Source organism: Ovis canadensis, chromosome 22, assembly GCF_042477335.2.
Source record: "Ovis canadensis isolate MfBH-ARS-UI-01 breed Bighorn chromosome 22, ARS-UI_OviCan_v2, whole genome shotgun sequence".
Lineage (NCBI taxonomy): Eukaryota > Metazoa > Chordata > Mammalia > Artiodactyla > Bovidae > Ovis > Ovis canadensis.
The window spans coordinates 57,569,595-57,586,348 of NC_091266.1; the positions used below are offsets into that span (position 1 = coordinate 57,569,595).

Here is a 16,754-nt window from a genome sequence, read left to right on the forward strand (position 1 = left end):
TTCCAGGAAACGGTGGAGGACAGAGGAGCCTGGTAGTCCATGAGGTCACAAAGGGTCTGGCACAACTTAGCAACTAAACAGCAAAGTCTTCACATCAAAAGATTATTGTTAATAAAGGCAAACCAGATATCCCAAGTTAGGGAGTTTAGTGCTTTTTTATGTATGGGATGGTGCAAGAGTTTGGGTCCACTGAAATCATTCTGTTCTTATGCATCTCTGCCATCCTGGGTGTTTCTTGTGTGTGTGTGTTTTTTTTCACATTGTGAGCTGCTTTGGGGCTCACCATAGGGAGTGGCTGCAGTCTGATGGCTGGTATCCTTCTCCTTCCTGAGTGCCCTTAGGGCTCTCTAGCTCACCTTAGAGGGCTGCAACCGCTGATGACTGTGACATCCTTGTTTACTGATATGGCAGGAAGTACTTCATTTCTCATGCCCTCAGGACAGAGCATGACGCATGTAGGGCATGTGGACAGGGGGAGGTTTGTCTACAAGCCACTCGTATCTCACGCTGACGGCCCTGGCGCTTTGTGATCATTGCTTTCCTTTGAAACAATGCTTTCTGTTCCTTCTCCTCTTCCTCCCTCCACTCCCCAAAAATCTGCCTGAAGCAATATATACTTGCAGCCCTTTTCAGACGTGTATTAGGATCACCACTGTAAAAGGAACCGTTTTTTCCCTAAGCTTCAGTGGACGCTGATGGTTACCCACCACAAAGCCTTCCTCCGTCTTGCTGACACAGCCCTGAGTTTGTTTTCAATCCACTCCTGACTGCCCCTGCCCCACCACCTAACTCAGGCACATCCTGAGGGGCTAAGGCAGCCATGGGGGCCATGATCACCCCAGCCCCCACCAAAGTATGGTTGAGGGTAACCTTGACCCCCAGGGAAGAATGGAATGTGCTGGGCCCTTCTAGACTCTCAGCCCTTCTGGAGAGACACACAAGGGAGCAAAGAGCCTATTACTTCCAGTTGGTATTGTCACATCTTCATGTCCTGCCTGGAATGATGGTGGCCCTCTTGTGGCCTTGAAACAGGCTGCTGTTGATGAGCTGGAAGGAAGGAGCTGCTTTTCGCCCTTGCCCTTGAGCCTTGGAAGTGATCAGTCCTCCCACCACTCTGCCCTTGAGCAGGTGGATGTTTATTTTATTTGCATTGGTTTTTCTGTTACTTGTGGCTGGAAAAAAAAAAAACAACCCTAATTAATGCACTCAAATCACTTTTTAGTGTTGATCTATATTTAGCCCTTATGGAAGAGTCTCTGCTGAGTTGCCCTAGGGGAGGGAGATGGATTTTAGCTCTTTTTATTGCCTTGATGTGTGTCTTGATGATTTGTATGTCTACCCACCCGTCAGACAGTAAGCCTAGAGGGCACGGGTGGATTTCATTGATCTTTTGTGATCCTTGTGCCAGGCCTGGCCCTTGGTGAATACTTGTTGAGAAGGTTCTCTTTCAGTGTAGGCGTTATTTCATGGGAGGCGTATTGTCAGGGCTGCTGGTTGTGGGTCCTTCGTTTGTTGTCATCTAAACGAATGGTAAGAGCCTTCTTTAATCATGCTGTGTATGTTTTAGCAGTAAAACATGCCTCCATGCTTTAGCAGTAAATCTATCACACCATTCATATCCTGCCTACAGCTTATCGTTAGTGACTTAACGTGGACATGGCATGTCTGGAGTCCACACGCAAGACTCTGACACCCTCATCTGGGCTGTTTCTCTGTTGACCTGGGTGGCATGGCCGATGACCCGGGGGATCCATGTTCCCTTCCAGCCCCTCTTGCTGACTCTGCTGTGGGGCTGGCATTTAGCACAAGCGAGTCACTTACAGGCTGAGGGCCACGTGCCTTTCAACTTAGATTTCCTGCCTCTCCCACTGGCCTCCCAGTCTCCTCCCTCTCATCAGCAAGAGCGTGACCTTGAGAACGGGCAGTATGATGGACTCACCTTGGGATGCCCTTTGTGCTGGAGGGTTTGGGATAACATGAGGCTCTCCTGGTGAGGTCCAAGGGCTCTTGCTTGGCTCTGGTCTGGAGCCTTGGGGTTGAGCTTTTGCCACTACGAGCTCTCCACGCCTGCTTTGCTGCGTGCCCGACTGCATTTCACCTTCCCCCTGCAACAGCTGGAGAACCTGAAGACAAGGAACGGGAGCCGTGTGTCTGCCCATTCTTCCTCCTTCCCCTCCTCCTCCCGCCTGCCAAGCGGAGGATGAATGTCCGCGCCTTTGCTTCACAGGCGTGCTGCGAGGCTCCAGTGAGGTGATGAGATGTGGGCAGCGGCTGTCAGGAGCCAGGCTGGCATCTCCAAGATGGCCTGTGGCCGGTTCGCTGCAGAGCGAGGCTCAGACAGAGTGTCTGCCACCAGGAGCCTGGAGACAGCTTTGATGTGGGCGGCGTGGGAATCAGCCAGTGGACTGCAGCGCAGGGTTAAACCGGGAATTGGGAGGGGGTTGAGGGGGTCGGCCCCAGGGTTTTCCCATCCCAGGGTCAAGGCTGAGGCATGTCTTGGCATTTCCCACTGTATCTGCATTGTATCTTTCCCAGGTCCCCCCGTGGAGTGTGTGTGTCTAGACAGCTATGGAATAAAATGCTCAATTACCAAGTAGGAATTTGGCCAGCGGAGGTATCGCTGCACCGAGCAGACAGGCCCAAGATGAGGAGAGAGGCTGAGAACGAGCCCCTGTTGTATCTAAAACAGGCTGGAGAGCCTGGCGCTCGCAGGGCCAGCCAGCACCTGCGGAGAGCAGAAGCCAAATGGCCCACAGGAGGCATTTTGACCTCCTGAAGGGCTGTAAATCTGGCCTGGCCCACATTTACAGCCCCGTCACTCCCTTGCAAAGATTTCTGCCTACAATTAGAATTCAGATTAACACCGACAAGGAGTGAAGCTCTAAGAGGTGGGAAGCCTGTTCTCTCATTTAGCCAGGCTGTTTGCAAGCTGTGAGGAGTCAATTTGGCTCTGAGCCTCAGTTTCCACATCTGTAAAATGGGGAAAAATATGCACTAACTGCCAAGGCGGTTGTGGAAAAGGGCTTTGTCACCTGAGGGGTAAAAGATCATTCCTTCCACATCAGTCCAAGCTTCATAGTCTAAGAATCCCCCTTGAGATATGTCCACTTGCTTATTTCTGTCTTATGATTGTCCGTTAGAACCTAGGAGATGCTTTTGTGAATAAAAATTAAACAAGGTGACACTTGGTGCTGCCATTGGTGCAGGTTTGGCCCATGATGACTTGTGAGCTGAATTTCTTCCCTTGTGTTGAAGTGAGGAGTGGCCCCTGGGGAGACTCTGGCCTTGTATTGCTGGTGCCCACCGGTCCCAGCCTGCATGGTCACTCCAGTGAGTGACTTTACTGCACTGGAGCCCAGCTGGTACATGGGGTCCTCTGGGCCCCGTTCCTGGCTGCAGGCCTGCTCCTCTGCAGGGAGCGCAGCTGACCTGAGCCGTACGTGGGCCCTCGATTCTCTCCTTCCTCCCGGGGGCTCTCTCCTCCATCCATACGGCTTCTGCTCCCACAGCGTTGCCTGCTTTCCTCGGTGCCTGGGTCTGAGCTCAGACTTGGAGACAGGAGTTCTAGGGAGCGCTGTCTTCAGGCCCCTCTTCCTTCGAAACCCACTGTGATGTGGCCCCCTGGGTCTGGCCCCCTTTCCTAGGGGGTGGAGGTGAAGGGACAGGGTTGGAAGATGAGAGGATGCTAATTAAGACCCCACAGTGAGTCCTCCCATGTAACTTTCTGATGTGGTTCCTGGCTTGCTGCTGCACTGATGTGGTCTGGGCCCACCTTCTGGGTTTGAACTTGACCTCTCACCTTGAAATTGGTGAAAAGCAACTGGAGAACCCAGCCCGGGAGCCATGGCTGCCCTGTCCAGCCCTCCAGCCCAGCTTTGAAGGCTGTCCCTGGGTCCCGAAGGAGTGGCAGTGTCGCCCAGCAGGCCTCCCCCAGGGCGGCCGAGTGCTCATCACCAGCTCTGACTCCTGTCCGCTCACCCCCTGTGGCTGTTGGATGAAGTCATCCCTGGCAGAGGCAGCTGGCACGGGCCCAGGGTAAACAGGCCTGCTGAGCTCATTGGCCCACTTCTAGATGAGCTCGGGAGTAGGGGCTTGCAGGCCTGCCCCACTCCAGAGCAGGGCCATACGCTTCAGCCTTGGGGGACCACAAGGGCACAGTGTTACTGTCAGGGCAGAGCTGTGCCCCCAGCCTCCTTCTGGGTGGGGAGTGGGGACGGTAAGGGCTGGGAGACATGGCCTACTCTATGGGAGTTTACTTGGTGGGGTTTCCCCCACAGAGTCTGCACAGACTCTGACGTTAATTACAGTAACACAGCTGATGCTTATATGCTCCACTTACATGATGTTTCACTGACAGGTACCATTCACAGAGCTGTTCAGATCCCAAGTCGCTGAATTCTCACATCAAACTGATGAGATCAGTGAACTGCATTATTCCCATTTTCCAGGTCAGAACACTGAGGACCAGAATGGCTGTAAGGTCCGGCCACAATCTAATCAGGCCGCGTGGTCTGAGCTCTGGACTGTGGCGCTCTTCTAGGCCTCTTAGTGTCTGTGATCTGAGGGGCATCATTTTTCACGTGTCTGTGTGTGTGTTAGTCTCCCAGTCGTGTCTCTTTGCGACTCCATGGACTGCAGCCTTCTAGGCTCCTCTGTCCATGGGATTCTCAGGCAAGAATACCGGAGTGAGTTGCTATTCCCTTCTCCAGAGGATCTTCCCAACCCAGGGATTGAACCCAGGTCCCCCACACTGCAGGCAGATTCTTTACCATCTGAACCACGCAAGGGAAGCCCTTGAGTTTTCTGATCCAACATGTTCCTGACCAGCATCTTCCTTATTTGGGGTCAGAGGGGGTCTTTGTGGCTCAGTACCTTTGTAGTGGATGAGAGTCTGGGTTCAGTGTTGTAGTTTTAAGCCCCTGGCCCATCTCAAGTCACCCAGTTGCTTGGAACCTCAGTTTCTTCTTCAGTTAAATGGGCCCAGTGACCTCCCGATGTTATTAGCTGGTTTCTGCTCTGTCCCTGGCAGAGGCGATGCTGAAATAACCGCTGGTTTCCACCTACCGCGCCCTCCCAGCCTCCTCTCCTCTTTCCTTTGTTTTCGAGGCAGACAAACAGGAGGACTCTTACATTGCAATTAGCATGAGGCCTGGGCCAGGTCTTTGCTTTCTGGGCTGGTCCCCGTTTCTCTTCTCGGAGCAGCTGCTCATTTTAACTCAGGAAGCAAATTCGAGAGGGACTCGGAGGTTTGCCTGGCTCTAGGGAGGAAGGAGGGAGGAGAGCTTAGAGCTCTCCAGGACGGAAGCCCCGCGCTCCTCAGCCCTTGTGACTCGAGTTGGCTTTGTTTTGTCCCGTTTTGGTTTGAAGAGTAGTTTGGGGCTCCTGACTCTACTGGCCGTCACAGGTCATTGGGGATCAAGCAGGCTTTGTTGGATTAATCAGCCTGCCTAGGGGCGGAGGGAGCAGAGACAGTGGTGGAAGACTTTACCAGGAGAGGAGAGAGCCTGCCTCTTGGGTCTTGGTGTCCAGTGGCCCTGGATGCCTTGCTGTCCCCAACCCCACCTCTGCCCATCACCAGGATTAGCACAGAGATGCCCCGGACTGAGTCAGGGCAGCTCCAAGCCCTCAGAGCTCCTGATTCTTCAAGACCTAGGAGGGACATGCCTACAGTAAGAGGGGGCCGATCCACTCTTCCCCTCCCTCGGGGCTGTGGGCTCTAGATCCTTCCTTGGGACTTCACTCTTTACCATGCCTGTGGTCAGGCTTGCCCCAATCCTATACTCGTCCCCCTCTGTCTCTTGGCCTCAAGGTTTTGGAGCAAATCTGTGCTGACAGGTTCAAGATGTGTTGAGACCCTGAGCTGGTGGCCTCCAGTATCCATCCCATGTCTTTCCTGGCATGTGGCGGCAGTGTGCACTTGACCTGCCCTGATTATCTTGGGTGGGAGGGACGTTAGTCCTCAGCTGGGAAGGGAGGTCACGCCTGGCCTCGGTTTCCTGCAAGGCCCGGTGAATACGAGTGGCCCCTGGTGCCTGATATTCTGTGACATCCGTGCGTTTACCCGTTTTGTTCACTCAACCCAACACAGCAATGCCAACCTTGTGTTTCCAGGGAAAGCTGCCCGTGCTACTGCTTGGCCGCTCCTCGGAGCTGCGGCCAGGAGAATTCGTGGTCGCCATCGGAAGCCCGTTTTCCCTCCAAAACACAGTCACTACGGGGATCGTCAGCACCACCCAGCGCGGTGGCAAAGAACTGGGGCTCCGGAACTCGGACATGGACTACATCCAGACAGATGCCATTATCAACGTGAGCCCGTCTACCACAGGGTCGGGCTGCAGTTGGGAAGCTAGGCTGGGCTCAGACACCGGGGTGGAGTCAGGATCTTCATGGTGCTTCCAATAGGGTCCTTTTGAACCCCTAAAGCAGACAAGGCAGGAGGGCTGGTCCTCAGACTGTTGGCAGTCTCCAGGGACTCCTGTGACAGGTACTTGAGATTTGCCCAAGTCTACAGCCTGGAGAAATTCTCCATCCTCCCGCTGCCCTGCCCCAGGGTCAGCCACCCCTGCGTCGAGCTGCCGGTGCAACCTTGTGGAAGGAGGGATGCGCAGCTTCGCACAGGCTCTGCAGCCCCCAGAGGTGTTTCCGCTGTCCTTGAGGGGGCACAGTCTGAGCACCAGGCCAACCCATTCGATGTCCAGTGAGGTCAGGGATTGTCCCACACAATCTCGTCAGTGGAATCTTAATTTTAAGTCACATTTTTCCACTTCAGCTGTTTCCCTTTAGGACTGACGTTTCTCAAAAAGCATTTTCCCCTCCATCTGTCTAATAAATAAGAAACACAGCGTGTTTTGTGCACTCGCTGCCTCTAGTAGGCTTTATTCCCAAACCTTCTTGTGATCTGCATGAAGTAATGGAAATAGAGCAAACCGTGTGGATTTTCAGCCCCAGCAGCAAAGTAGGGGTCACATAGACATGGAGGGAGATGGCACAGATTTGAAAGACCATGACATTGAGCAAGAGGGTAGCCAACTTATTGTCGAGAGAGGGAAGATGTGTTAGGTGTTTTCGGAATTTTTTGTTGGCCTCTGGGCTTTGGAGAAAAAAAAAAATATATATATATATCAATATATAAATACCCCATTTATGGTACTTAACACTCTCTGAAAACTGTTAAGGTCCTTTGTTTTGCCAGCAAAATATTAGGTAGACAGGAAGAAATGTCAGGAAAGAATTTGCACTCAGGGGCCTGCCAGGCAGGGAGGTAGATTGGACCATGTAATTATATAAACTCATAACCTTTTAATTTTTGCTTATTTTCAGTATGGAAACTCCGGAGGCCCATTAGTAAACCTGGTAAGGCTTTCAAAAAATCTATCTACGTGTCTTTTTTCTCCCCCCTTTGATTTCTTTTCAGATATGAACTTGCCAAAGCATATTATCTAATCCTTTCAAATTGAAATCTGTGACCGCACTGTACCTTGCAAATGTCTCTTCTTATCTTTTCTGGAAAGAGTAAGGCATGCTGGTGTTTGGATTGGAAATGCTATGCCAGCGGACATGCTTGTGTCTCCACGTTACAAGTAAAGGCATTGGAATTCAGGTTTGATCCAGGACCAGTTAAAGGAGCCAGTCTTTATTTTGAAGGTGTCAGCAGTTCTGGCTTGCCCCTCAGTTGCCTGAGGAGTTGACTTGGCTCATCCACAGGCTTTGTCTTGGCTAGGAGCCTCCCATAAGACCTGGCTTGGAATGAGGAGTTACCCCACTCACAAAGATGTCACCTAAGTTTGTATTTTATTTAAACATGAAAAGGGAAGCCTTTGAATCAGATTGTCAGAGCCAGGCTGCAGCTCAGGGTCCCGTATCCCAGCCCTCATTTATAGGTGATGAAATCTAAGCCACCTTGTTTAGCAAAGCCCAGGAGGGCAATGCCTCCTGGATGGTCCCTCGGAGTCGTGGACTGAATTCTGAGTGCTACTGGAAGTGTGCAAGGAGCGACTTACCCACTCCTGGCAGTTTTCCCCTCTAAGCCCGAGTTGGACAACCTTTTAAGAATGGTGTTCAAAATAATGGTTGGATGGCATGAGGCGAGCCTATTATTCCAGGATGGTTTCCTATGGTGTGGCGTTCGCTAAACTGTGAATCTATCTTGAATGGAAACACACACACTGGCTTCCTCCGTGGTTTAAAGCTGGTTTGCAACAAGCAGAGGAAATGAGATTTGATTGTGAGATTCCGCCTCTCCCAGATCCCCGAGGCTGCTTGGAGATGAGGGTTTGTTTTCCTGGGGATAAAGTCTGTCCACCCTGAGCACTAGATGGTTCCTCCCTGATGTCAGCAGAGGAATCTTAAGATTCCTGGAAACGGGAGAAGCAGGAAGGTGTGGATAGCTACCTAAAGGTCTCTGAGGTTTTTTTTTTTTTTAACTTTTATTTTATCTTGGAGTATAGCTGATTAACAATGCTGTGATAGTTTCAGGTGGACAGCAGAGGGACTCGGCCAAACATACACATGTATCTGTTCTCCCCCAAAGTCCCCTCCTGTCCCAGCTGCCACAGAACATTGAGCAGAGTCCCCTGTGCTATATATTAGTAGGACTCTGGGGCTTTTGGACATGTATTCCCTGCCCAAGGAGCAATTGTACATTTTGAAACTTTCTGATGCTGTGCTTTCATTGTGTTGATCACTCAGTCCTGAGTCCAGAGGGTACTGATTCTTCCACTGCTCCGCTTAGCTTAATGCTGCGCACAAGTCAGGCCTCTCGCTCTGTAATGCGGAAGCCCCATCCGTCCGTCTCCTCCTACCCCAATCATGTCTCTGAAGAGGCTCCAAGACTCCTTCCATGCAAATTCTCCACTCTCTCTCGGTGGGTATCTTCAGGTTAATCTTCATGGATTCAGCAAGCTATTTGCCTTTTGCTTTTCAGGATGGTGAAGTGATAGGAATTAACACACTGAAAGTGACAGCTGGAATCTCCTTTGCAATTCCATCTGATAAGATTAAAAAGTTCCTAACGGAATCCCACGACCGACAAGCCAAAGGTAAAGCAAACGCCCCTGGCAGCCCACCAGAGATTTTAGGCCTGGGGCTTGGCTACCTCTCAGAAACTGGAGGGCAGGGAAAATGACCCCCTGAAGTCAGCCACACCTTTCCTATCAAGAAGGGAAAGGAATGCATGTCACGAGGTCATCGATGTCTGACTGTTTTTTTTGGCCTATGATCATGCATGTTTCATATGGTTCAATCTGTTATGTTCCAGGCATGATCTTGGGTGATTTCTGTACATCATTTCACTGCATCATTCATCAATGTCATTTAATTCCTTTGCCTGATCAGATGGGACTTAGTCCCATTTTACTGATGAGAAAACTGAGATTCAAGGAGCTCATTCAGTCCACAAATGTTTAGTGACTCTTCTGCTCAGTGTCAGGCTGGGGGTTCGAAGCTCAACAGGGTCCCTGTCAGGTGTGCTGTTTACCTTCTACCTGGGGGAGAGAGGAGGCGAGAGGAGGCAGGTAGTGTCCCAATCAGGATTTGAGCCACAAGCTGAGAGCACCCCTGTATGGCCCTGACTACATGACAAACTGGGGGGATGGAACCCCACTGCTCCTGGTGTCCCCGGCACAGCCGCCAACTGGGCTGACCTTCTGCTTCCTTCTGTGGCCCCACCAGGCAAAGCCATCACCAAGAAGAAGTATATTGGCATCCGAATGATGTCACTCACACCCAGGTCGGTAACAGGACGTCCGTGTCTGTGTCTTAAATTCACTTATTTCTTTAAGTTCAAATATTTATTTGTTTGTTTACAATTCAAATATTTAATTTACGTGGCTGTGCTGGGTCTCAGTCATGGCATGTGGGATCTTTTAGTTGTGACACTTGAACTCTTAGTTACCACGTGTGGGATCTAGTTCCCTGAGCAGGGATTGAACCCCGGGCCCCCTGCACTGGGAGCTCTGAGTCTTAGCCCCTGGACCACTAGGGATGTCCCTGTGTCTTAAATTTAAAACAGACTAACTTCAGAGGACTCTCATGGGCACCCCGAAAAGAGAAACCTTATTCTGCCTCAAGACAGCTCAGTGTCTGGTTTAAGTACCATTAGGAAAGAGAGGAGGGGCCATTAACCTTGGCCTCACGTGGGCTTCCCTGGTGGCTCAGATGGTAAAGCGTCTGCCTGCAATGCGCGAGACCCGGGTTCCATCCCTGGGTCGGGAAGATCCCTGGAGGGGTAAATGGCAACCCACTCCAGTACTCTTGCCTGGAAAGTTTCCGAGGACTGAGGAGCCTGGTAGGCTACAGTCCATGGGGTCGCAAAGAGTCAGACACGACTGAGCAGCTTCACTTTCTTTCATGTTGATTTGTCCTTCACGTTTGTTTCTGGGGTTCTGAGCAGAGCCTTCCTTCTGAAAGATTCTGCTTTTCTTTGAAAGAAAGAAAAGAAAGTGAACTGAACTCCAAGTCTCCCGCATTGCAGGCAGACGCTTTACCATCTGAGCCACCAGGGAAGCCCACGCTTTTCTTTGAAGGCGGGCCTGACGAGCCTGGGTGTTGGTCATCGCCCCCCCTCCTGCCACCCCCCACCTCCATGCCTTCCTCTCCCCACCTGATCTGTTGAAACCCACATTCCAGGAGTGCCCTAAGCCCCTCCCTCAGCGCCCCAGAGCACCCTGCCTTTCCTTAGCTCTGCCGCCTGTGGGCTGGGGCTCCTGGAATGCCAGGCAGGCCGGCATGACTGATGGGCTTGTTTTCCCCAGGCTGGTGAAAGTTGCGGTATGTGCCTGCTAGACGCATGACATGCTGGTGTTTGAACCTTGATGAAAAAACCTGGTGTGATTGTAGGCGTCTTTGTACCTAAGGGCCTGCTTGAAACTCTTGGAAGTTAAGTCGGCAAAGAGCAGAACCTGTTGATATAAGTACTAATATCTTAATTACTGTAATTAACTGGCTATTAATTAATACAAACACATGACTATTAGTTTAGACAGGTGTGATAAATGGTGGTGCCTTTCTTAGCTGGCTTGCCAAGCCTAAAATGTGCATTAGGTCTTGTCTTGGAACTCTGAGAAATGGAAGCCTGGGGGATGTAGGGAAGGGAAGGAACGTGGGCCCGGGGCTCCAGCTTCCTGGGTTCCTGTCCCAGCTCTACTATTTCCTGGCTTGTGACCTTGAGATGACTTGAGCCCTGAGTGCCTCAGTTTTCTCCTCTCTGGGATCAGGATAACCGGGCAGGCTTGTTGATGTGTGGGGAGCACTGAGCAGTTTTTAATATGTGTCAAAGCTGGGGTGAATGGGTGATGGCAGTGGTCACTGGCCACGGGGAGCCTACCCACCCTTTTTCGCGTGCTTGCTCAGTGCTGGGCACGGGACCAGGGGCTAGATCTAGATAAGATCATGTGGTCCTCATGACAACCTCATGGCACTGTGCCTGTTTAACAGGAGAGAAAAGCCAGGCACAGAGAGGTTAAGCAACCGCCCGAGATCACACAGTCAGGAAGGGGCAGAGCTGGGGTTCCAAAGCAGGCCAACCCTCACACTGTCCTGACTTCTTAAGTGGTTGTTGTGTGCGTGTCCAACTCTTTGTGACCCCATGAACTGCAACACGCCAGGCTCTTCAGTGGTAGCTACTCTCAATTAATTAATAAAAATGATAATGCTAAAACGTTTTTCTTGGTGTCATCCGGTAAATCTTTGACTCTAGGAAATAAGCAATTTGCAGCAGAATCAAAATCCCTGGACCCCTCCAGGGATTTTGGACCACTTCCCTGGACCACTTCTACTTTGGACCACTGGACCACTTCCCTGATGGTCCAGTGGCTAAGACTCTGCACTCCCAGCGTAAGGGGCCTGGTTTCGATCCCTGGTCAGGGAACTGGATCCCACATGATGCAACTAAATACCCTGCATGCCACAACAAAGATCTGGCTCAGCCAAATAAATAAAGAAAGAAACATTAAAAAATAATAATAAAAAGGAAACTTTAATAGTAAAACAAAAAAAAAACCCTGATTTTTTTTTTTTTATATTGGAATTTGACATTAGAATCAGGGATGGAGGAGAAGCCCTTTGGGAGCCCCGTTGTTCTTAATGATTAATCCAGGTGTTCTTTCTCCCAAGCAGCAAAGCCAAAGAGTTGAAGGATCGCCACCGAGACTTCCCCGATGTGCTTTCAGGAGCATATATCATTGAAGTAATTCCTGATACCCCTGCAGAAGCGTGAGTTAGAATTCTTCTCCATTTTCCTGATAATCATGTGTTTCTTGGGGGTAGCGGGTAGGGGACAGTTCTTTCCGTCTCACCTCAGGTGACCGTGAGGACCCTTGACAGAATGGTCCAACATCTGTGTCCATCCTGCCGGGCAGGGCTTCCAACCTGGCTCAGCTCAGGGCTTGTCGGCAGAAGGGTGCTTCCTGGCTAGACATCCTCTTCAGGAGGGAATCAGATGGACTTGTTAGGAGTCTCCGGGACAGACCTGGCTGGGGAAAGACGGTTGAAGGAACTCAGGATCATTGCCTGAGTCTGAGACCTCAGGCAGTGATCCTGGCCTAGGCTGCTAAAGGCATCTCTTTCTGATGCTAGAGGCATCTCTTCCTGAGGCCTTCTCTAATTATGCCTGTTACCAGTCAGGCCCTACTTATCCACACCTCTAGAAAATTAGCGCAGGGAATATCAAAGTAACATGGAAAGAAGTTGCTCAACCCACAGTCAGGTTTATTACCTGTGGAAGTGTTAGTTGCTCAGTTGAGTCAGACTCTTTGCAGCCCCATAGACTGTGTGGACGTAATATCCACGGAGACGTGCTAGACCAGGGAGTGGCCAGCAGACTGTTCCCAGGAGCCAGATCTGGTCTGCTGCCTGCTTCGGGGTTAAGATTAGATTTGCATTTTTATTTTGTTTTTATTTTTCGTTTTAAAATTCATTTATTTTTTATTGAAGGATAATTGCTTTACAGAAAGATTTTGTATTTTTAAATGGTTGAAATTATTTAATTAAGAACAGTTATTTTAGGATGCTTAAAAATGCTACGAAATTCAAATTTTAGTGTTACGTAAATGAAATCTTACTGGGGCACAGCCATGCCCAGCAGATTATATATTGTTTGTGGTGGCTTTTGGACTCCCATGGCAGAGTTGGGTTGTTGTGATGGGGACCATCTGGCCTGCAAAGACTAAAATATTTCCTCTCTAGCCATTTACCAAAAAGCTTTGCTGACCCCTGTCCTAGGCCATTAAGGTGCATAACAGCTTATTTGATGGTGTCACACACAAGAGTTAAGGTTACAGCAGCAATAACGCCAAGCGGTGCCTCACAGTGGAACCATGCCTGTAGGCACTGTAGAGTTATAATACCCATGACGAGCATGCTGGCCACCACGGTCGCTGATGTGTTCTCACTTCCTTTGGGGTCAGTCTGTGATAAGATCAGACAGATGCTCGCACACATTTCTATAGTGGACATGATTGCTGATGTGGCCTAAAAACCTCAAAAGGCAATCATGCAACCCATGCGTGGTTTAAGCTATTCTCACGAAAGTTAACTACCATCCCACCCTGTTTGCTCTGGGCTCTCAGGTCCTAAACTGTGCCTCTGTAGAGGTAAGGTTGCTCACCTTTCCTGGTGGCTATGCCAGGAGACATGGGAACATTGCAGTCACGTTTCTGTTTGTGTTGCAGCGGGGGGCTCAAGGAAAACGATGTCATCATCAGCATCAATGGACAGTCGGTGGTCTCCGCCAACGACGTCAGTGACGTCATTAAGAAGGAAAGCACCCTGAATATGGTTGTCCGCCGGGGCAACGAAGACATTATGGTCACCGTGATTCCCGAAGAAATTGACCCGTAGGCAGAGGCATGAGCTGGACTCCATGTTTCCCTCAGAGAACTCTCCGGTGGACGATGCTCGGTGACTCCGGGGCTGGTGGCACCGGATGCCCAAGACTTGACTGCCATGTTGCTTGTTCTGCAGAAACACTGGCCAGCAGAACCCTTCTTGATAGATCGCAGCCGAAAGCCAATGTAAAACGTTGTAGACCCGCAGGCAGACGCTCTCCCTTCTGTATCCTATGTATGCAGCGCGCTTTTTCTTGCCAGCTTGGACCGTCCCTGCTTGGACAGTCAGCATTTGTCTTCTCCTTTAACCGAGTCACCATCTTAGTCCAGCCAAGGCAGTTGCTGTAACGCATAGATAAGAGGAAGGTCCCATGGGAGCCGGGATGGTACCGGGCGTGTTTATGCTTTCTTCCGAGTCAGCACCCAGAGGAGGGAGATGCCGAGACAATGGGATGGTGAGCGCTGGCTTCCGGAACGGCCGCAGTTGCCTCTTTTAGGAATCTCTTCAGAACCGGGAGCACAGTGACTTGAGTTATTAAAATACTTGTTCATACTTTGCGTCCTGGTGTCCTTCTTTCCCGGGAACAGCTGGTTACAGTCTCTTTGAATCGATTATCATGTCAACCGCCTGCTCTTTAAACCATGTTGTCTGTGAGGGTTGAGCTCGAGGTCTCACCAGTTATTTCAGAGTCAGCCTAGGGGTTCGCGAGTGCTGGGAACCGGTGCCCCGTCACCCCGGATTCCTGAAAGAGGCTTGAAGTCAGTTGCCCTTGCATCTGGGGCTTTTCAAACTAAAAAGAGGCTATCAACCCCACATGTCATGCAATCAGTCAGCAAAGAGTCCCTGGGCCTCTGGTCTGTGCCAGGCAAGGCATAGGCCGAGGGAGAGGGCTGAGTATGGGGCGGAGCCCCAGAGCTTCCGCTGAGAGGCCAGGTCTCTTTCTGAAAGGGAGATGGTTCAGGAGACCGGGATGTGACCTGAGACCAGTCCGGAGTCTTTAGAAAGCACAGGCTGGAGCTGATTCTAGCTGTCATGGGCTCTGAAATAGAAACTTAAATCTTGGGGGGCTTTGGAGCAGGGCTCCCCTGACACGTCCTAGAACAGACACAGCCTCAAGCAGCTGTGGACCCCTTTATCTCCATGAAAGCTTCCAGGAGTTTGGGAAGCTGGACCCAGGAAAACTTGAGCTTGGGAATTTGCACAGACCTGAGTGCCTGCACACATCACAGAGGGGCCTGTTTACAACCGGAGCAGAGGGTGAAGGCTTTCTAAGGGTCAGTCATCAGGAGTGGGTACTTGGACAGGATGGAGGTTCAGTTCTGTAGATTGAGAGCTTTAACCCTCCTTTGACCACTAGACCTCGACGATCCATTCGTAACTGGAGAGGCTACGGCAGGTCAAAGGCCCAAGTGAAGAGGAGGGGTTGCAGAACCAAGCCCTGGTCGGTATGGTGCTTGGCAGCCGGGCCGCTGGTGTTCTGTGGGGCACGGAGCGTCCCTCTGCTCCCTGCTTAGATGACCTCGTAGAGTCAGGGAGGAGCCAGCAAACGCCCTCCCTGCTGGCGTGGGTTTTGCGTCCCCTCCCTCCTCATTAAAGGTGGTGACTCAGAGAATGGCCTTCAGCTCCAGGGCTCAGACTCAGATGCTCTGCCTCTTGGCCTGCTCCTCTGGTGGTCCCCGGGGCCGAGGGGCTGCCCCAGGTGGGGAGGATGTGCGGGGTGGCATGTGGGTGGCATGTGGTCAGAGGCGGCCCGGCCACAGCCCATCTGTCTTCGGCCTGTCATCCACTCAGGAGATCACAGATGGTTCCTCTGGAAGGAACTGGCCTGGCGGCCGGCAGGCCTGGATCCTCCATAAACACTCAGCAACATCTCCCGAAGGTCCACAGGGCTCTGGGTGGGGTCTGAGTTTTGTCTGCCTACGTGGAAACCTACAAGGCTGCAGAAAGGACAGCGTGGCATGCTGTGGGCACATGCTGTGCTTGGTTACAAGGCTCCACTGGCCTCTGGGACCCTCTGTCCTCTGAGGATTACATATCCTTGCACTCCATACTCATCCCTTTAGATTTCACCAGATTCCTTAAAATAGATGTTTATTCCTCTTGCTTTGGGCTGTGATGGAGGTCTTTGCAACATGAATTAGCCTTGAAACCTGAGAGGCAGAGCTGAGTTGAAAGAGCATGGTTTTTGGAGTTAGACAGACTTGGGTTTACTCTGCTGTCTAGATCTTATTGGCTGTGTGACATTTGAATAGTTACTTAACCTCTCTTTGCCTGTTTCCCAGATGGGAATAGTAATAGTACCGACTTCTTATGGCTGTTGTGCGGATTAAATGAACTAATACACAGCACAAGGTAATCACTCAGTAAATGCTAGCAACGTATATGTGAACCGTCTTTGAGCCCTCTGTAAAATGGGGAACAATGACAATGTCCCTCTTGCACTGGAGTTGTGAGGGTTAACCATGATAGCACGTGCCACTTGGTCAGTATAGCCGCTATTATTTTGTTGTTAGCCTGCCAGCCTGATGCTGGGAAAGAATGAGGGCAAGAGGAGAAGAAGGTGACAGAGGATGAGATGGTTGGATGGCATCACCGACTCAATGAACATGAGTTTGAGCAAACTCTGGAAGATGGCGAAAGACGGAAGCCTGGCATGCTACAGTCCCTGGGGTCACAAAGAGTTGGACATGACTGAGTGACTGAGCAATATTAACAAGCCTGCCATTGCTCTGGGGTTTAACGACACTCACAGTAGCTGACATCTGTTGGTGCTTGCTGCGTGACAGATGCCATTATTAGCTAGTAGTTCAGTCCTCAGTTCAGCCCTGAGGTGGACACTGCATTTATCCCCTCTGACAAGTAAAGAAATGGCTGTTCAGAAATTAGCCCTTTTGCTTAAGACACTGAGCTCATAAGTGGGAGCTTTGATG

The 16,754-nt window shown here is 50.9% G+C and overlaps 1 protein-coding gene and 1 long non-coding RNA gene across 3 annotated transcripts in view; one reads left to right on the forward strand and one right to left on the reverse strand.

Annotated features, from left to right (window-relative positions):
* Positions 1–14,376, forward strand: part of HTRA1 (HtrA serine peptidase 1) — a 59,833-nt gene extending 45,457 nt beyond the window's left edge. The window contains exons 4-9 of the mRNA XM_069567592.1: positions 6,112–6,306; positions 7,321–7,353; positions 8,924–9,038; positions 9,670–9,727; positions 12,115–12,210; positions 13,668–14,376. Of these exons, the coding sequence (XP_069423693.1) occupies positions 6,112–6,306; positions 7,321–7,353; positions 8,924–9,038; positions 9,670–9,727; positions 12,115–12,210; positions 13,668–13,836 (666 nt within the window). The 3' untranslated portion in view covers positions 13,837–14,376. The remainder of the gene's footprint in view (positions 1–6,111; positions 6,307–7,320; positions 7,354–8,923; positions 9,039–9,669; positions 9,728–12,114; positions 12,211–13,667) is intronic.
* Positions 11,956–14,330, reverse strand: LOC138427729 (uncharacterized). Of its 2 annotated transcripts, none has more exons than XR_011252148.1 (3): positions 13,604–14,330; positions 12,713–12,849; positions 11,956–12,470 (listed from the first exon to the last, which is right to left on the reverse strand). It is a non-coding gene; the product is annotated as an uncharacterized lncRNA (long non-coding RNA). The 2 variants fall into 2 exon arrangements; XR_011252149.1 differs by having other exon boundaries at positions 12,713–12,852; positions 13,604–14,247.
* Positions 14,377–16,754: the final 2,378 nt, after the last annotated feature.